Source organism: Polypterus senegalus, chromosome 2, assembly GCF_016835505.1.
Source record: "Polypterus senegalus isolate Bchr_013 chromosome 2, ASM1683550v1, whole genome shotgun sequence".
NCBI lineage: Eukaryota > Metazoa > Chordata > Cladistia > Polypteriformes > Polypteridae > Polypterus > Polypterus senegalus.
In genome coordinates this window covers 194,557,499-194,579,254 of record NC_053155.1, presented here as the reverse complement: position 1 = coordinate 194,579,254, position 21,756 = coordinate 194,557,499, and the positions used below count along the sequence as shown (strand labels likewise).

At 40.6% G+C, this 21,756-nt stretch overlaps 1 protein-coding gene across 2 annotated transcripts in view; it reads right to left on the bottom strand.

Moving 5' to 3' along the window:
• Positions 1-385: 385 nt before the first annotated feature.
• nyx (nyctalopin) overlaps positions 386-21,756 on the bottom strand; it is a 53,627-nt gene continuing 32,256 nt past the window's right edge. For both annotated transcript variants that reach the window (XM_039746480.1, XM_039746479.1), the window contains exon 3: positions 386-1,883. In XM_039746480.1, the coding sequence (XP_039602414.1) occupies positions 493-1,883 (1,391 nt within the window). In that variant the 3' untranslated portion in view covers positions 386-492. The remainder of the gene's footprint in view (positions 1,884-21,756) is intronic.

Sequence of the window (21,756 nt, the reverse complement as noted above, 5' to 3'; positions counted from 1 at the left end):
TTAAGTACTGTATGAACAAGTCTAATTAGGAGATGATGAGTAAAAGTAAAGATGACATGAGAAAGCACCATTTAGCTAACATAAATTTACAGATTTACAAGATACTGCAGATTTTGTAATAGCCTTATTCATGCGGGATTACTCTCTCAGTATAAATGATTGTTAAATTAACTGATGTCAATACAATGTAGATATGCATTTGAACTCCTGCTCATTTAGACTGAGACCTTACTTTTGTCAGTTTACTGACTTCAAATGAGAGCTATAGATGCAAGACTTACATCAGTTTCGCCTCTCTTTTTCACTGACAAGCATCATACAAATGGACAAAAGGTTTCTTTCAAAAGAAAAAAAAGACATTCATGAATGATAGTGGAGGTTTTAAGCAAATGTTGACATTTCTATATTTAAAAACTCTAACACTTCAGCAAAGTCATACAAGAATAAATTTGATGTTTTTGTGGGTTACAGCTAAAACGTGAGTGAAACAATTTAGGAACAGGATTTACTCAAAGCTTTCCCAAAAACCAATGAAGCCAACCATAGTATTAAATTATCATTAATGTGAGAATTCCCAGCAGACACTTCATTGTTGAGTCCATCTAATAATGAAACATTCCTAAAACCCTGGGAGGAGTTTGTGGCTTCCTCTCTCAGTTCTTGCTGCATAAGTTTTGAGATAAGACTACTGAATTTATTCTCTGTTGTCACAACAATTCCAGCAGTTGGCTTAACAAATGTAGAGGTCACATTGGTCTCAGCAAGATCCTCGCAAAGACCATCTGAAGACTTTGAAAAGACCACCTCACTGAGATCCATTCCTACCACAGGTAAAGGTGAGGCACAAGGAACATCTCGCACCAGTTTGTAGTTCTGCATCCATTCTTTGAGCCACTCCATCTTGCAGTCACATTCCCAGGGATTGCGAAAAAGATAAAGCCGGCCCAGGAAAAATATAGGCTGAAAGACAGAGAGGGGCAGGGTGGTGAGATTATTGCTGTTTAGATGGAGAAAGATGAGGCTAGTTAAGTTCTCAAATGCACCCTCCTCAATGAATGTAAGTTGGTTCCTGTCAAGATAGAGTACCTCAAGTTCTACCAGGTTGCTGAACCATGTGCTGGAGACATTCCTCAGGAGATTACCACCCAGATTGAGCATTTTAAGGTGCTTCAATCCCTTAAAAGAATACTGCGGAAGGTCACTCAGCAAGTTGTCATTTAAATAGAAATATTCCAGTTGACGACAGTCTTGAAAAGCATGGTCATGGATGACATTGATACTATTCTCCTGTAGGTTCAGGTACTTTAGATTTCTCAGGCCTTGCAGGGAATTGTAAGCCACAGCCTCAATCCGGTTTCTTTCCAAGTAGATACGAGTCAGATTCTCCATTCCTCTAATGGCCCCTGGGATGCGGCGAAAGTTGTTTTCAAAGCAGAGGAGTTCTTGAAGGGAAGACTGTTCCAGGAAGATACGGTCAGGCATGTTGAAAAGGTTACAGTCTGAAAGATCCAGTCTGACAAGACGCTTCAGGGCTGTAAATGTCCGAGTATGCAAATAACGGATGTAGTCATTGTGGGCCATTTTTAGTTCTAGAAGGTTGGGTAATCCCTTAAAGGCTCCTGGAGTGATAAATGAGATGTTATTATGTGCCAAAGAGAGAGAACGCAAAGAGGGCAGAGTGCCAAATGCTTTCTCTGAAAGGAATTTGATGTTGTTCTTGTCCAAATTGATTGAAGACGTCTCACATGGGAATTCCCTGGGAATCTCCAACAGATTAGAGCGATCACATAGCACAGCACAGCTCTTTTCTTGGGTACATTTGCAGCTGGATGGGCAAGAGCGGGCACAGGACGCAAGGACAAGGGAAATAAGGTGGGAAGAAACTGGATGGGAAGGATAAGAGGGGGCAAGAGAGAAAAAGCAATTAGTGGCATCTCAAGCCATGCTTAGAGAAAGTGTGTAAATTATGAAACATAGTTAAGAAAGACAACATCCATCTACTCATCCAGCAATTTTCTAACCCCCTTAATCCAGAAAAATATTTTTGTTTACGTTATCACATGGTTTAGAGTGCTGAACAGACAAGTAAAGCTGACAAAAGTGTAGCAAGTTACAAATGTGTGTTACATTCCAAAGGTTTGGTGGTAAAAAACAGAAGAATATAAAAGTGTTGCTCTTGGAAATACTCTCATCAACACCTCATAAATCCCTTAGGTTTTCATTCCATAAATACTTACATTTTACTATTACTAATATCTTCACATGACCAATGCATTACCAAGTATAAATTATACACATTAAGTGACAGCTAGACCATACACAACTAACAAACTGAGAAGTCTCATTTAGGACATGACTAATATGGATTTTTAGACTGATATAATACAATAAAATGTATTTGTATATAGCCCAAAAATCACACAAGAAGTGCTGCAATGGGCTTTAACAGGCCCTGCCTTTTAACAGCCCCCAAGCCATGACTCTCTAAGAAGACAAGGAAAAACTCCCCCCAAAAAAATTTTGCAAGGAAAAAAATGGAAGAAACCTTGGGAAAGGCAGTTCAAAGATAGACCAGGTAGGATGGGCGTGCAATGGGTGTCAAAAAATGGGGTAAATACAATACACAAAAGAGACATTCATCCATTATCCAACCCGCTATATCCTAACTACAGGGTCATGGAGGTCTGCTGGAGCCAATTCCAGCCCACACAGGGCACAAGGCAGGAAATAAACCCTGGGCAGGACGCCAGCCCACCACAGGGCACACACACACACACACTAGGGACACGTTAGAATGGCCAATGCACCTGACCTGCATGTCTTTGGACTGTGGGAGGAAACCCACGCAGACACAGGGAGAACATGCAAACTCCAAGCAGGGAGGACCCAGGAAGCGAACCCGGGTCTCCTAACTGCAAGGCAGTAGCGCTACCCACTTTGCCACCATGCCACCAGGACAGAACAGAACAGAAGTAATCTTCAAACAATATAACAATAACAATAATAATATGTGGGCTGCAAAGATGCCCGATTACCAATACATATCATACCAATATTGCTAGTGTGTTTTAAAATGAGTACATTCTAATTTAAAATTTAAACATGTAAAAGAGCAGTTTTTGTGTTTCTGTTTTTTTTTTTTTATTTAAATAAACACAAAGTACGAAGACATCTGACATTTGTGACTCTCATATGGGCTGTGTACAGGTGCTTCATTGTGAAATTGATCATTATAAAAATAATATATTCCATGTTGACTTAAATATGAAGCATAAACTTCACTGACAACAAAGTCATTATATTATGCAGTCTCATCTTATTATTATACTAGCAACTTGGTGCGCGCTACGCTGCGCGTTGGATGACCACAGTTGAAGGACTCAATCGTAAGGACCTCTCGTCGGGTGTCTCATTTGCACGCTTTTGCCTCTTTTTTTCGCGATCACGGCGTAATCTGTCTTCTCTCTCTGTAGGGGTTTCAGTTGCCTTTCGTTGTGCCTTTCGTTGTGCGGCAGAGACACGTCGTTGAGCTAATCTTTGTGAATGCCGAGTGTCCATTTCTTGCGAGCGACTGTCACGCCTTTGCCACTTTGCTTTGTGATCACGCTGTAATGTGTCCTCTCTCGCAGCAGCAGGTTTAGTGGCGTTTCGTTTCGGCATTGTTCCGTAAGGTCTCCCCCGTACAAGTGCACATGGGTAGCTGAAGACGGAAAGGCATAGTGGGCATAGTGAAACACATGAATTGGTGACCAGGGGAACCATCCGACTCAGACGAGGGGCTCGAAATACTCAAGTGCACATGTTTATAATTAAATTTTTTTTTGTTATGAACTTCCCCAAATGGGTTGATCCCTGTAAATAGTTAATAGTATATGAACAATATAATATGTTGTAGTACGGGTACACCTCATAACCTGCATACACCACGTGTTTGGCTGTAACGCCATAAGCGCAGTGGACGGTGTAAGGGAAGGTTGTGGTTTCTGTTTCTTTCGTGATTTTTTCATTTCATTTTATTGATTATTTATTAGGCAGAGGGGAGAAGACGTTAATGTGAAGCTCTATTTCTTTACTTTTGTTTTGAGAAGATTTTCGCGAACACGAAAAATAAAAGGAAAGAGGAAAGAACGGAGGAGGGTGAGCAGGTGGAGGGGACGGACTGGGGCTTTTCTACGGGGCGGCTATACAGCCAAAAGGAACGCGGACCCGGACACGGGCTTTTATTATATAGATGAACTTAAGAATTTTTTTAGGGGATTAATGCATAAATAAATGAATCAGTGCACACATTGATTCATTTACTGTGGGATGTGTGCATTAATTAAATTAAAATGTATTTATCTGCATATATATGTGTATAATATGTACTTTTCAATATATACTGTATTATTGTTATATAACTGAGAGTGTGTTTTCCACAGACTTATCTAGCTTTACTTATTTCTTTCAATTTTTTGGCTTTTAAATGTCTGCCAGTTTGATTTGCACATAGTATGATGCCTGAAAGAAAGAGTATCTGCTTATTAAAGATAACAGTCTACTGGAATGTTTAAATTAGCATATCACCCAGACTTCCACTTGTCATGAGAGGACACTAACCTCTCACATTAGCAGATTCTGAAGACAAGTGCAAAACAGTAGGGAATAAGCTAAGAAATTAAGCTTAAAAATAGCATTTGAATGCATTTTAATAGCATAAATAACATAAGGATATTAATTGCCATGTCATAATATTGGAAAATTTTACAGACATTTAAAACAGTAATTGTCTTGAATAAAAAGCAGTTTTGGGAGCCAACAGATTTGACTTTTTCCTATAAGTTTAGCCAAATTACTTCATTCACTGAAAAACTTCTGTCTGCCCCTCGAACATGTAAGCTTTCTACTTTTACTTTTACTGGTGTCTGCTTGTATTCGTTTTTTTACTGGTTTGACAGTTTTTCTCACAGATTATACAAGGCTGGTAAGGAGCACATCATACACAAATGTTGCAAAATAAAAAAAAAATCAAGACTTTTTCATTATATTTCCTTGTAAAAGTACTAGGGGGCTTCGCCAACCAGCCACCTGAGCTACGCACCGTTGTGAAGTCAGGGGCTGAACACACCCTAAGGAGACACAGTCGCTCCATCGAAACCCCTCTTAAACCGTGATACAATGGGAAACAAATAGTTTTTTTTTTAACCTCCTCTTTGCTTGATCAACTGCTGTCTTGCTGCTGCTGCTGTGCCATGTGATCTGCATCTCATGTGGAGCTTTGAACATTTAAAAGCCTGTACAGCAGCTGTCCTTTTGTCTCACTGCCTTGTCTCTGTTCTCCCCCAGACATCCTTAAACACTATTCAATCTCTTTTCGCTGTTCTGTTATTTCACCGAGTAATATTAGTTTGGTTAGTAATATTAGTTTGCACTAATGCGATCTTTACTATCTTTTTGAGACTTTTGAATTTTCCTACTTCCATTATCTCTTACCTGCTCTGCATGTGTATCGTGCCAACGTTTTTCAATTCTTTACGGTGTTCTTCTTTGTCATCTACTCTTTGTCTTTTTCCGGCACTGGGTGTGGTTAAATCTCTTGGCACAAAGTCTAGTCTCGCGGGACATGAAAGTGTCTTTCTGAGAAGGTCACATTTCATCTCCCTGAACAGGTCTTGTCTTGTCCCAGGTTTTTTAATATCCCTGTTTTCCTGGTTTGTAAGGATGTGTAACCAAAATGACATTTGATTTCACGAGTCCAAGTAGGCACTTCGGGAAGCTTCTTATTTGCTTATGAAGTGTGATTCACTTAAGGGCCAGACAGTGTTGCTAAGTCCTTTTTTCCCACCTAACTGGGCTGTTTTTGATCTGTGTCCATGGGGAAAATTGTCTTCCATGGGTTGCGGCATTTCTGGGCTTTCTTTTTTAACTTACATGGTATTTTGGGCTATTTTTCAAACCCTCTCCTCTGGTCTATTAGTGCATTTTTCACTCATCTGCTCTTTCTATCTTTAAAGCTAATTTATTGCCCTCAAATCTTTAAGGAAAATCCCCACTCCCACACTCTTTGATAGTATGTATCTAACCCATTGCCCTCAAATCTCAAAATGGGACCCAGTTCCTTGTTTTTGGTATGTCAGTTTGTATAGGTCAGGTATTGGGCTGGTTTCTTGTGCCACCATGCAGTTTTTGAGCTGTCCTTGGCCTATACTTTTTTCAGGACCTTGTAGCTCTGGAGTAAGAGTAACATGTGCAGGCTCTTTGCAGTTAAATTTTGGGTAAAGGAACTGTCAATTTGAAATGCACTATTGAGCTGACAACAAAGGCTACAGTATGACATGCATTTATTGACAAATAAATTCTTTTACCAAGCATTATCTACAATATAGTGGCAAGCATATATGCCTTAGAAAGCCAAATTTCTGCTCTTTCAAATTCTGACATACTGGGCATTTCCAAAATCAGACTGAATAACAACTTCCGAGTTACTTTGATAAGAGAACATTTACTTGTATTTTCACTTCTTCTTTTTAGGATTCTGTTTACTTGAATGTGTACTGGAAGTTGGTTGCCCTGAATAGTATTTTTAGGCAAATTGTTTTGCCTTTAGGTTGTTTTTTTCTTACTGAATATGAAATAAACTCTTCATTTATAAAAATTACTTGTTGGATTGATTTCACCAGCTGGTTTCTTTTCCCTACAGAGGTATATTATGTGTAATTTTTAGGACAGTAACAATATATACATTTAGGTCCATAAATATTTAGACAGAGACATTTTTCTAATTTTGGTTCTGTACATTACCACAATGAATTTTAAATGAAACAACTCAAAGGCAGTTGAAGTGCAGACTTTCAGCCTTAATTCAGTGGGTTGAACAAAAAGATTGCATAAAAATGTGAGGCAACTATCAACTGGTCATTTATTTATTGAGGAAAATGATCGAATATTACATATTTGTGAGTGGCAAAAGTATGTGAACCTCTAGGATTAGCAGTTAATTTGAAGGTGAAATTCAACTCAGGTGTTTTTAATCAATGAGATGACAATCAGGTGTAAGTGGGCACCCTGTGTTATTTAAAGAACAGGGATCTATCAATGTCTGCTCTTCACAACACATGTTTGTGGAAGTGTATCATGGCAAAAACAAAGGAGATTTCTGAGGACCTCAGAAAAAGAGTTGTTGATGCTCATCAGGCTGGAAAACCTGAAAGGTTATAAAACCATCTCTAAAGAGTTTGGACTCCAGCAATCCACAGTAAGACAGATTGTGTACAAATGGAAGAAATTCAAGACCATTGTTACCCTCCCCAGGAGTGGTCGACCAACAAAGATCACTCCAAGAGCAAGGCGTGTAATAGTCTGTGAGGTCACAAAGGACCCCAGGGTAACTTCTAAGCAACTGAAGGCCTCTCTCACATTGGCTAATGTTCATGTTCATGAGTCCACCATCAGGAGAACACTGAACAACAATGGTGTGCATGGCAGGGTCACAAGGAGAAAGCCACTGCTCTCCAAAAAAAACATTGCTGCTCGTCAGCAGTTTGCTAAAGATCACGTGGACAAACCAGAAGGCTATTGGAAGAATGTTTTGTGGACAGATGAGACCAAAATAGAACTTTTTGGTTTAAATGAAAAGCGTTATATTTGGAGAAAGGAAAACACTGCATTCCAGCATAAGAACCTTATCCTATCTGTGAAACATGGTGGTGGTGGTATCATCTGGGCCAGGTCGGCTTGTCTTCATTGATGGAACAATGAATTCTGAATTATATCAGAGAATTCTAAAGGAAAATGTCAGGACATCTGTCTATGAACTGAATCTCAAGAGAAGCTGGGTCATGCAGCAAGACAAGGACCCGAAGCACACAAGTCATTCTACCAAAGAATGGTTAAAGAAGAATTAAGTTAATGTTTTGGAATGGCCAAGTCAAAGTCCTGACCTTAATCCAATCGAAATGTTGTGGAAGGACCTGAAGCAAGCAGTTAATGTCAGGAAACCCACCAACATCCCAGAGCTGAAGCTGTTCTATACAAAAAAATGAGCTAAAATTCCTCCAGGCCGGTGTGCAGGAATGATCAAAAGTTACCGGAAACGTTTAGTTGCAGTTATTGCTGCAAAGGGGGGGTCACACCAGATACTGAAAGCAAAGGCTCACATATTTTTGCCACTCATAAATATGTAATATTCAATAATTTTCCTTAATAAATAAATGACCAAGTATAATATTTTTGTCTCATTTTTTTAACTGGTTTCTCTTTATCTACTTTTAGGACTTGAGTGAAAATCTGATGATGTTTTAGGTCATATTTATGCAGAAATATAGAAAGTTCTAAAGGGTTCACAAACTTTCAAGCACAACTGCAGTTCTAAAGGAGTTACAGTGCATTCGGAAAGTATTCACAGCGCTTCACTTTTTCCAAATTTTGTTATGTTACAGCCTTATTCCAAAATGGATTAAATTCATTACATGAAAAAAGTTTACTTGAGGTTTTTGCAAATTTATTAACAATAAAAAAATTGAGAAAGCACATGTACATAAGTATTCACACCCTTTGTCATGAAGCTCAAAATTGAATTCAAGTGCATCCTGTTTCCCCTGATCATCCTTGAGATGTTTCTGCAGCTTAATTGGAGTCCACCTGTGGTAAATTCAGTTGATTGGACATGATTTGGAAAGGCACACACCTGTCTATATAAGGTCCCACAGTTGACAGTTCATGTCAGAGCACAAACCAAGCATGAAGTCAAAGGATTTGTCTTGTTGTAGACCTCCGAGTCTGCTGCTTTGAAGGTCCCAATGAGCACAGTGGCCTCCATCATTCGTAACTGGAAGAAGTTTGAAACCACCAGGACTCTTCCTAGAGCTGGTCGGTCATCTAAACTGACCTATCAGGGGAGAAGGGCCTTAGTCAGGGAGGTGACCAAAAACCCGATGGTCACTCTGTCAGAGCTCCAGAGGTCCTCTGTGGAGAGAGGAGAACCTTCCAGAAGGACAACAATCTCTGCAGCAATCCACCAATCAGGCCTGTATGGTAGGTAGAGTGGCCAGAAGGAAGCCACTCCTTAGTAAAAGGCGCATGGCACCCACCTGGAGTTTGCCAAAAGGCACCTGAAGGACTCTCAGATCATGAGAAACAAAATTCTCTGGTCTGATGAGACAAATATTGAACTCTTTGGTGTGAATGCCAGGCATCACGTTTGGAGGAACCCAGGCACCACTCATCACCAGGCCAATACCATCCCTACAGTGAAGCATAGTGGTGGCAGCATCATGCTGTGGGGATGTTTTTTAGCGGCAGGAACTGGGAGACTAGTCAGGATAAAGGGAAAGATGACTGCAGCAATGTACAGAGACATCCTGGATGAAAACCTGCTCCAGAGTGCTCTTGCCCTCAGACTGGGGCGACGGTTCATCTTTCAGCAGGACAACGACCCTAAGCACACAGCCAAGATATCAAAGGAGTGGCTTGAGGACAACTCTGTGAATGTCCTTGAGTGGCCCAGCCAGAGCCCAGACTTGAATCCGATTGAACATCTCTGGAGAGATCTTAAAATGGCTGTGCACCGACGTTTCCCATCCAACCTGATAGAGCTTGAGAGGTGCTGCAAAGAGGAATGGGCGAAACTGGCCAAGGATAGGTGTGCCAAGCTTGTAGCATTATATTCAAAAAGACTTGAGGCTGTAATTGCTGCCAAAGGTGCATCGACAAAGTATTGAGCAAAGGCTGCGAATACTTATGTACATGTGATTTCTCAGTTTTTTTATCTATACTAATAAAAGGCAAAGCCCTCACTGACTCACTCACTGACTCACTCACTGGCTTACTCACTGACTCACTCACTCATCACTAATTCTCCAACTTCCCGTGTAGGTAGAAGGCTGAAATTTGGCAGGCTCATTCCTTACAGCTTACTTACAAAAGTTGGGCAGGTTTCATTTCAAAATTCTACGCGTAATGGTCATAACTGGAATCTATTTTTCTCCATATACTGTAATGGACGTTAGCTCGATGGACGTGGGGGCGGAGCTGCGTGTGACATCATCACGCCTCCCACGTAATCACGTGAACTGACTGTGACCGCAGTACGTGGAAAAGAAGGAAGAGCTCCCAAAGTGCTGAAGAAAAACGCTGAATACTTTATTCCCCAGATACAAGTTTAATGAGAAGACACGAGGTATAAACGAGACTTTGGATCACTTTGTAATGGAGTTAAAATTGCTGTAGCAAGAAACTTTTAAGTGCCGGGTCTTAGCTAACATTAAATAAAGCTGTGGACATCGCAACATCACACAAGAGAGCAGCTCACGTGAACTGACTTAACGCAGTACGAGTGATCACTTCCATGTATCAAACCTGTTCAAAAAATGCACTACACAATTGACAAGGTGGGAAAAGAATATGCTCCGAGTTGAGCTCCACAGCTAACGCGGTCTTGCGGAAGCAACTTCGTCACGCTGCAAACAAATACTCACAGAAAAATCCACAAATTAATACACACACTGTCTCTAGAGTTTCTCCACACTCAATGTATTCCTCGCATCCCCGTTACACCCTCTGATCTCCCATTTCAATTCAGATGCCTCCAAGTTCCAGTAAGGCTCTGCTTCGCGATGAGAAGTAAGAAGTCTCAGGGACAGACCCAACAAAAGGTTGCCATTGATTTCAGGCAAGATTGCTTTTCTCCTGGACAACTATACGTTGCATTCTCAAGAGTGAGCACGCGCAGCTTCATCATATTACAACCAGAGTGCTGAACTGACAACGTGATATATAAAGAGAACTATAATAATCGTAATAAACAAACATTAAAACAGTGGAGAACCCGTGGATTAAATAAAAAGGCAGCTTTCTTGGCAAAGCAAGGAAAGAGGATGGCTTTATATATCGTTCGTTTATAAAACAGAGGAGAAGCTGTGTAAAGGCTGCTTCACAAAAAGCCAGCGGAGCGCCTTATATGAGCAGGCAGTCAGCTAAAGAAGGGAATCAATAAATATCTCTAATCGTGATAAACGAACAAAAAATAGCGTACAAGCCGTGGATTAAATAAAGGAAATGGGTACCTGAACAGTACAGTAAGTCTCGAATAGCTACACAATAGCTATAAGAATCGTAATAAACGAACAATAAAACAGTACAGAACCGCGAAGCAAGGAGAAACGACAGCCTTATATGGCGTTTGTTTATAAAGCAGCGGGGAAGCTGTGTGAAGGCAGCTACACAAAAAAACAGCAGAGCGCCACACTCTGAATGTATTCCTCACATCACCGCTATACCCTCTGATCTCCCATTTCAATTCAAATGCCTCAAATTTCCAGTAAGGCTCTGCTTCGCGATGACAATTAATAAGTCTCAGGGACACACCCTACAAAAGGTTGCCATAGATTTGAGGCAACATTGCTTTCCTCCTGGACAAAACTATACGTTGCATTCTCTAAAGTAATCTCAGTGCACAGCTTGGTCATATTACAACCGGACTGCTGAACTGACAACATGGTATACGCGGGGATTTTGCTGTATACAGTATATATATGTAGACATATATGTATGTATGTATGTATGTATGTATGTATGTATGTATGTATGTATGTATGTTTATATATATATGTAGATATGTAAATATATATGTGGATATGTATATATATATGTTTGTATATATGTAGATCTGTATATATATGTATATATGTGTCTGTGTGTATATATACACTCACCTAAAGGATTATTAGGAACACCTGTTCAATTTCTCATTAATGCAATTATCTAATCAACCAATCACATGGCAGTTGCTTCAATGCATTTAGGGGTGTGGTCCTGGTCAAGACAATCTCCTGAACTCCAAACTGAATGTCAGAATGGGAAAGAAAGGTGATTTAAGCAATTTTGAGCGTGGCATGGTTGTTGGTGCCAGACGGGCCGATCTGAGTATTTCACAATCTGCTCAGTTACTGGGATTTTCACGCACAACCATTTCTAGGGTTTACAAAGAATAGTGTGAAAAGGGAAAAAAATCCAGTATCGGCAGTCCTGTGGGAAAATGCCTTGTTGATGCTAGAGGTCAGAGGAGAATGGGCCAACTGATTCAAGCTGATAGAAGAGCAACTTTGACTGAAATAACCACTTGTTACAACCGAGGTATGCAGCAAAGCATTTGTGAAGCCACAACACGCACAACCTTGAGGCGGATGGGCTACAACAGCAGAAGACCCCACCGGGTACCACTCATCTCCACTACAAATAGGAAAAAGAGGCTACAATTTGCACAAGCTCACCAAAATTGGACAGTTGAAGACTGGAAAAATGTTGCCTGGTCTGATGAGTCTCGATTTCTGTTGAGACATTCAAATGGTAGAGTCAGAATTTGGCGTAAACAGAATGAGAACATGGATCCATCATGCCTTGTTACCACTGTGCAGGCTGGTGGTGGTGGTGTAATGGTGTGGGGGATGTTTTCTTGGCACACTTTAGGCCCCTTAGTGCCAATTGGGCATTGTTTAAATGCCACGGGCTACCTGAGCATTGTTTCTGACCATGTCCATCCCTTCATGACCACCATGTACCCATCCTCTGATGGCTACTTCCAGCAGGATAATGCACCATGTCACAAAGCTCGAATCATTTCAAATTGGTTTCTTGAACATGACAATGAGTTCACTGTACTAAAATGGCCCCCACAGTCACCAGATCTCAACCCAATAGAGCATCTTTGGGATGTGGTGGAACGGGAGCTTCGTGCCCTGGATGTGCATCCCACAAATCTCCATCAACTGCAAGATGCTATTCTATTAATATGGGCCAACATTTCTAAAGAATGCTTTCAGCACCTTGTTCAATCAATGCCACGTAGAATTAAGGCAGTTCTGATGGCGAAAGGGGGTCAAACACCGTATTAGTATGGTGTTCCTAATAATCCTTTAGGTGAGTGTATATATATATATATGTGTGTGTGTATGTATGTATATTTATGTGTATATATGTTGATATGTGTACAGTATATATGTATATATACGTAGATGTGTATATGTATTGTAAGATATGGCCAGCTATGTACCCCGGCCAATACCTCCAGGCCGCCAGATGGAGCCCTCCTTGCAGCGTAGAGGTGCCCTACTGGATACAATGGGGGCCGCCAGGAGTCGCTGCAGGGAGGCCCAGGGACTATTTTCCCTACACTCTGGAAGTACGTCCCACTCACATGGACAGAAGAAATGACGTGCTTCCGGGATGAAGAAAAAGAGAAGTTTTACCTGACCCGGAAGTGATAGAAAGTCACATGGACTGAGGGACAAACACTTCTGGGTCAAGGAGTATAAAGGACTATGGGAAATCCCAGACGGACGAGCTGAGTTGGGAGGCAGGGTGGCTAAGCGTCTGGGAGTGGAGGATTGTGATTAATTATTGTATTGTTTATTGAAGAATAGTGGAGTGGTGGTGCTTTGTGCACATTAGTGTTATAATAAATTTCATTATTGGACTTTTACCTGGTGTCTGACGTGGTGTCTGAGGGTGCAAGGGTGCGAGCAAACCCTAATCTATTACAGTATATATATATAGATATGTGTAGATATGTGTATATGTAGATATGTTTATATGTATATGTATATATGTTTATATATGTGTGTGTATATATATATATATATATATATATATATATATATATATATATATATATGACAGCAACACTCATAACAGTGACAAAACAATTACATTGACAATCATGTTACGTTATTTTTAAAATGTTTCCTTTTCTTTTTCATAACTTCTTTAACACACTACTTCTCCGCTGCGAAGCGCGGGTATTTTGCTAGTTTTTAATAAATTTGCAAACACCTCAAGTAAACGTTTTTCACGTTGTCATTATGGGGTGTTGTGTGTAGAATTCTGAGGAAAAAAATGAATTTAATCCATTTTGAAATAAGGCTGTAACATAACAAAATGTGGAAAAAGTGATGCACTGTGAATACTTTCTGGATGCACTGTATTTATCTTTTGTTATGCCCCTGTCCCATGTTATACTCTGGCAAAACTATTCTGTCTATTCGTCATCAAACTGCAGGACATAGAAGTAATATCAGGAAAAAAATACATAAATCATTCTATGTCCAGACATTTTACTACCCTTGATCATAAAGTTTGTAATCTCAGGTTTACCGTCCTCAAAATTGTCAAGCCACACCCCTGTCGGGGTAACTTTGATAACCTGTTGTCATGCAGGGAAGCACACTGGATTTTCCGATTAAACACTTCACACTCCTCTGGCTTAAATTTGACTGGTTGTGTTTCTTGTAATATAATGGGGCTTGTTCCCCATTACCTCTCCCATTTAGATAGTTGTTGTTCTCTTTTATTCACATGAATGGTTAAGGTAAACTGTTTCTCAGTTTTTTAGTGTTTAGTTTAAGTTTACACTTGCTATGGTTCATTTACAGTATATGTGATGATGTGTATACCGTTTTCTTTAGTTTTATTTTAGCCCTTGTCACACATGTGCACTTGGAAAGCAGTCGAAGGGTTCAAATCAGGGTGTTGACATGCCGGACCGAGCGTTGGCGCTGAGCACTATAATACCTCATAAAACCCAACTAAACACCTCATTTCCGCTTGTTCCTGACTTCATTTCCGGCCCCTTCAAACGACCTCACTCCCGGCCTTTTTCTGATGACCTCACTTCCAGCACCCTCTGATGACCTCACATGACTTCCTGCCCTTCAACATGCCCTTCCTGTTCCCTGCAATAAAACCATTCAGTTCACTCTTTCAACCTGTCAGCAATTGACCAATATCAGTCTTTTAAGATTACTCAACTTCAATATACGGGGTGGACCCCCAAAAATTTATCTTGTGTTCAGAATGTCAGAAGAGCAGGACCTGAACACTGTCGTTTCAACCATTGTGGCAGACCTCCAGCACCTGAAGGTGTAGTTGAGAGAAACCTACATTCAGGTCATTAAGTCAGAGGCATGGGCTGCAACATCGGTAATTGTACAACAGGACCAGCCAAGGGCTCCATCCCAGGTATTGTTACCTTTGTCAGAAAATGATGATATGTAAACTTATTTTTTAATATTTGGGTGCACTGCCAACTTGTCACCACAGGAAGTGAGCAGAATGGGCCAACATATTGGCGGCGTAATTGAAAGGCGATGTGCAGCAGACTTACTATAACCACCTGAGGAACAGGCCACCAATAACAACACCTTAAAGGTGAAGGTTCTACAGTGATATGGGGTGACCTTGGATCAGCAGGTGAGGAAGTGGCACACTTAAAATTCAACCCTGAACAGCCAACCAGAGTGCAAGGGGGAAAACAGGGCACTGGCTATGGATATAAATAACATAAGGAAAGTCATTGTACAACTCACTTGTGCGACCCTCATAAACGCCTCTCTGAATATGTTGCTCAGCAGGTTCGAAGGCAACCGTACAAGAACATGGAGAGCTTAACTGAGGTGATCAAATGACACTGGGTGGCTTACCAATCGGACAGGGCAGAAAAATCTCTTTGTGTAGCCCAACAGGGTCATGTTGCCCATCCTGAGCCCACATGCTGCTCTACAGAGCCTGTGACCAAACCCTGGAAAAAAAAACCTAGCCCTCCCCTCTGTTTCAAGTGTGGGGAGGTAGGACATATCATTTCAGCCTGCCATCTACTCAGTGAGTCTATGGATTACTCTTGGGCAAAATGAGAAAGGTATTGTGCTCTCGTTAACCCTTTGTCTCTTCCTTATACAGAAGTGGTGTTAGTAAATGGGCACAGGGTCACTACAATGTTCGATTCTAGGAGTAACATCTCTATTGTTACTTTTTTTGTCTTACCATGGCAGTGGCTCAAAGGTAAGACCAGTATTCATGGGGAAACCCAATGGTACAGGTCTGCCTGTTGTATGGTCCACCATGAGGGCTCTTTGAGAATGCTCACGGTAGCCAGTCATCATGGGGCGTGATTGGTCTAATAATAAAAGTGGCATGGAAAACTCCACTCCTAATAGTAGATTGGGCCTAGTACTGGGCCTCCACGATGTGTTTATGGCAATAAGGAGTCACGTGGCCATCCAATGTGACATAGCAGAACTCACAATGTTATCGCCAGAAGTGAACTCTGCTGACAGAGCGACGATGCTGGCTGAAGCTCCACCCATTGAGGTCAGTCCCGATCCTCTTTCTTCTTTACATTCCAAATTTAGACAGACACCGGCCTCCTTTAAAAAGAAGCAGTGAAATGATGATTTTGCAAACAATGCAGTTGTCCTAGTGCATAGCCAACACACGCAACATCCCATGCCACAAGGACCACACTTTATGCTTACATGCAGCTGAAAATGAGGGTGAGGTGCAGTCACTGTTGTTAGTCCCATGGATTTACCAGCAGATGGTCTGTGAACTGGCACACACTCACCTCACCATTTAGGGGCCGATAAAACTTTAGAAAGTATCAAGTTCTGATTTTAATGGCCTTCAGAAAGTGAGGAGGTCCATCGCTTCTGTAATTCATGCCCAGAATGTCAGCTGCAACAGATTGCTAGGAGAGACTGTGCTCCTCTAGTTCCTCTTCCCCAGATTGATATCCCTTTCAAACAAGTTGGAGTCAATCTCTTAAGACCCCTAGAACCCTCAACCAGATGATATCAATATATTTTAGTTATAGTTGACTATGCTACCTAGTATCCGGAAGCTGTCCCTTTGTGTTCAGCCAATTCAAAAGCTATCTAACGGGAACTTGTAGGGGGACTTTGCACAATTTGGCATCCCCAAGGAAATCCTAACAGATCAGGGGACGTCATTTACTTTGGAAGCGTTCAGGGAGGTGGCTAAGTTACTCAGAGTAAAACATCTAAAAACCTCAGATTGATGGTCTGATCAAGAGATTTAATCAGACACTTAAAGAAATGTTGCATAAGGTGGTCAGAGAGGACAAAAGAAATTGGGATTAATTACTTCCCCTCATATTATTTGCCCATCGGGAAACGAGTTAAGAAGTAAGGTGATGATTAGTGAGCAGCAGTATGGTTTCATGCCAAGAAAGAACACTTCAGATGCGATATTTGCTCTGAGGGTGTTGATGGAGAAGTATAGAGAAGGCCAGAAGGAGTTGCACTGCATCTTTGTAGACCTGGAGAAAGCATATGACAGGGTGCCTTGAGAGGAGTTGTGGTATTGTATGAGGAAGTCGGGAGTGTCAGAGAAGTATGTAAGAGTTGTACAGGATATGTACGAGGGAAGTGTACTGTGGTGAGGTCTGCGGAAGGAATGACGGATACATTGAGGTGGAGGTGGGATTACATCAGGGATTGGCTCTGAGCACTTTCTAATTTGCAATGGTGATGGATAGGTTGACAGACAAGATTAGACAGGAGTCCCTGTGGACTATGATGTTTGCTGGTGACATTGTGATCTGTAGCGACAGTAAGGAGCAGGTTGAGGAGACCCTGGAGAGGTGGATATATGCTCTAGAGAGTAGAGGAATGAAGGTCAGTAGGAACAAGACAGAATACATGTGTATATGAGAGGGAGGTCAGTGGAATGGTGAGGATGCAAGGAGTAGAATGGGAGAAGGTGGATGAGTTTAAATACTTGGGACCAACAGTACAGAGTAATGGGGATTGTGGAAGAGAGGTGAAAAAGAGAGCGCAGGCACGGTGGAATGAGTGGAGAAGAGTGTCAGGAGTGATTTGTGACAGACGGGTATCAGAAAGAATGAAAGGGAAAGTCTATAGGATTGTAGTGAGACCAGTTTTTATTATATGGGTTGGGGACGGTAGCACTGACCAGAAAGCAGGAGACAGAGCTGGAGGTAGCAGAGTTAAAGATGCTAAGATTTGCACTGGGTGTGACGAGGATGGATAGGATTAGAAATGAGTACATTAGAGGGTCAGCTCAAGTTGGACAGTTGGTAGACAAAGTCAGAGAGGCGAGATTGCGTTGGTTTGGGCATGTGCAGAGGAGAGATGCTGAGTATGTTGGGAGAAGGATGCTAAGGATAGAGCTGCCAGGGAAGAGAAAAAAAGGAAGGCCTAAGAGAAGGTTTATGGATGTGGTAAGAGAGGACATGCAGGTGATGGGTGTAGCAGAACAAGATGCAGAGGACAGAAAGATATGAAAGAAGAAGATCTGCTGTGGCAACCCCTAATGGAAGCAGCCAAAAGAAGAAGAAAATTGCTTATGTAGGTATATTATTTGTGTAAGATGTTGAAATATCTGTACTCAGTGGATCTACTGCCTATTGTTTTTTCCTGTGTAAATATTAAAAAATTATACATTTGTATTTGTGAAATGTATTGTTAGTAAGCAGCTGTACTTGATTATTTTTTAGTTTAATATGGCATTTACAGTTGAAATTAAAATATGGTGACACAGATTAATGAACATAGTTTTTTAAAGAGGAAGCCTCTAACCAAAATGAAAAAGAAACAAAGCCTTGAAAATAGTAGGGTGGTACAGTGGCACCTCCAGAATTTGGGGTTAGAATTCTAGCTTAGTCACTGTCTCTATTGTGTCTATATATTCTCCCTCTATTTGAGTGGGTGTTTCCCTGGAAGCACCATGGTTTGTCCCCCCATATTCCACAGACATGCACTTTAGAATAACTCTAAATCATTCAAGTATGATGGAACAGGGATGTGTCTATGTGAGTTTACCTGTGATTGGCTTCCACCCAGTGCTGGAGGATGGGATTCGACTCCATGAAACCCTTAAATTAGAATGCCATTTTAGGACACATTCACGGATCTGCTGTTTTATACATGACTGCTAGCACTGAAACTGGAAAAGATTATAGCAATTTTTTGTTATTTTATCTTATTTGTGATGAGTTATGTACTACAAGTCTGATAACTGCCAACAGTTATCTGTTTTACATTACTGTCAAATATTTGATACTACAAAAACCCAGAGGTGTACTGAAAAGAAGAAAGCATAAAAGTTTTTTTCTATAGTAAACATTAATTTCACTAAAATGATAAGGCTATATTCATCTATTTTCCTAACTCACTTATCCGGGGCAGGGTCACAGGGCCGCTGGATTCTATCCCAGAAATCATGTGCAAATCAGGAAAGTGAAAACCATACCTCTGGGAAGTTTTGTGCTGAGGGTCAGTTAAAAATGGATTACATAATTAGATTTAAAATATGTTATTTGTTTTTTAATATTTCAGTTCAGAATTAGAACAAAATGGAAAAATAGAGTAAACCTTTAATTTTTAACAATGAACCACTCTAACAAAATCATTTTACTCATATTTACTGTTACAACTACAAAATTTTATATACGAATAACAAAAAAAATGACATTATTTTAAGTAAGACATAAAGAGGCCACTCATGAGGCTCCTGGAAACACTTAATATCTAGTATTCTTTTGATCTAGTATCCTTGAAACCCAAATTTCTAAAAAACACTTTGACACAAAAGAAACAATGGACAACCAAAGTAATCAGTGTTTGTTTTATAATAAACTGCTTTGTAATTAAGAAAGAGATACCGTTTTTGCTTTTTATTTCACTTTTGAAAATAACAGATTGTCTGTAGAACAATGTTTTACATTTAGTCAAATACCTTTCTTGTGCATTATTTGAGAACTCTACCAAGCATAAGGAATGTAAAAGAAAAAATCATCTCACATAGATAAACAAAACCAGAACATTTAAAGATTCAAATATTGGTGCATTAATGTTAATGTCATACACCAGAATTAGCTTTGCACACTACTCCAGGTGAGCATTATGGCAATCAAGCTAAAACATCAGCACAGTGATATCAGCTTGCGTCAGAACTGCTTTTTATTAGATTGCAAGCAGAAGGTTGTGCTAAAAGGATATAATAAATGCTTATTTTTCATGTTATATAATCCTAGAAGATCTAACGGGCTGAATAAACATGTGAGGGGGTCAAATGATTGGCTGTAAAACTCATAACGTAACATGACAAGGTTGAGAAGGGATTTGGGTTCACTTCATCCTAATGAATTTGTTTAGCTACAAGTTCAAGCTGCTTTTATTTTTAATCAATAATTTAGATTGTCACTGTAGACTTGCTGGCTGATTTTATTACATCAGTTGTCTTTAAAAACAAATCTAATAGAGATTATTTAAAGCTCCAAAGCTAGAGAACCATTTGTACAATTGACCTTCAAACAAGCCCATTAAAAGAATTGTTGAGGCTAAACATTTAAGAGATTCTTTTGAAAAGCTGGCATCAACCTTCTAACACATATTTTTGTTAAAGCTTCTTATTTACAGGAAATAAAAAAACAACTGTACTCTGGACCATCACCTTAATGTAATTGTTGGTTTAGGGATGCTCAGAGCTAGTTCATCATAAGGTTTCTGCTCCTAGTTGGGTTAGTTCTCCGTTGGCTAAAAGGTCTGACAGAGAATGGTTCACAATGACCCTCATGATGGTACAAATTAAAAAAAAAACAGAGTACCCTGCCCAGGAGAGTGTTACTGGGACCAACTCCTGAAGCTAGGCTTGGAGGGTGGCATTTTCCAGCAAGCACATGGTGGTCAGGCAACCCACATAAGCTGGCTGGGCTCAGCCCAAAACGTCAATGTAGAGCCATCTTGTGGGCTCTCTATTTGCACAGAGAAGAGGTGAGGATTGGGTGTGGTGCCTGTTTGGTAGCAGACATATGCAGGAAAGATCTGGGAGGAGAAGACCCTGGCAATAGAGAGTGGCTTTGGGAACATGGAACATTACCTCTCAGGTGAGGAAGTAGCCTGAGAGGTTTCTAGAGGTGGAAAAGTAGCCACTAGATACAATTGGTATCATATCCAGACACATCATAGGTTCTGGAATCAAACGTCTCAATTGGGAGTGGTGGCTCTCTTACTCTGGAGTTCTGATGTGTGAAAGACCTTGGGCCACTGTGGGGAAGTTTACAAGCCCCAGGTTGAGAACTGTGCAATTGTACTTTTCTCCAATAGGGAAGATGGCTTACTCAACTCATTGAGAGTATAACTGTCCTGTTAGCCTCATTTGACTGTGACTTTCAGCTTGTACTTGAGTGAGTCACTGCAAAGTATGAAGAAACTGGGATGAATATCAGAACTTCCAAGTTTGAGGTCATGGTACTCTTTCAGAAAAAGGTTCATTGTTATCTCCAGGTAAGGGGAGAACAACTGTCTTTAGTGGAACAGTTCAAAGTATCTCAGGATCTTGTTCACGATTGATGGAGAAAGGAACTGGTGAATTGACAAGCAGACTGGAGTAGTTAATCAGCACACTGTGTACCAAGCTGTGATGGTGAAGCTGGAGATTGGTCTAAATACAAACAACTTGTTTAACCAGTTGATCCATGTCCTCACCTATGGTCACGAGCTGTGGGTAATGACTGAAAGAATGAGATTGCAAGTACAAGAAACAGAAATTAGGTTTCTCCGCAGGGGTGGCTGGACTGACAAGGTGTAAAACTCAGAGATTAGGGAGAGCCTTAGATTAAACTTGCTGCTCCTCTGGATCAAGAGGAAGTAGGTGAGGTGCTCTGGGCATGTCATAATGACACTCCATTCCCAGGAAGGCTCCCCCTAGAGCTGCTCCATGCACATTTCATTAGTCGGAGACCCTGAACATATTGGAGGGATTATATCTGTCACCTGGCTTGAGAATTCCTCGGAATTCCATAGGAAGAGCTGGAATCTATAGCTGAAGACAGGAAAGTCTAGGCTGACCTGCATGACCTGTTGGAACTAAGCCCTTCACTAGGAAAAGAGGAAAAACAAATGTCAAGCTTTACTGTTAATTGAATAGTATCACTATTTTATGAGATTCTGCTTAAACAGCTTA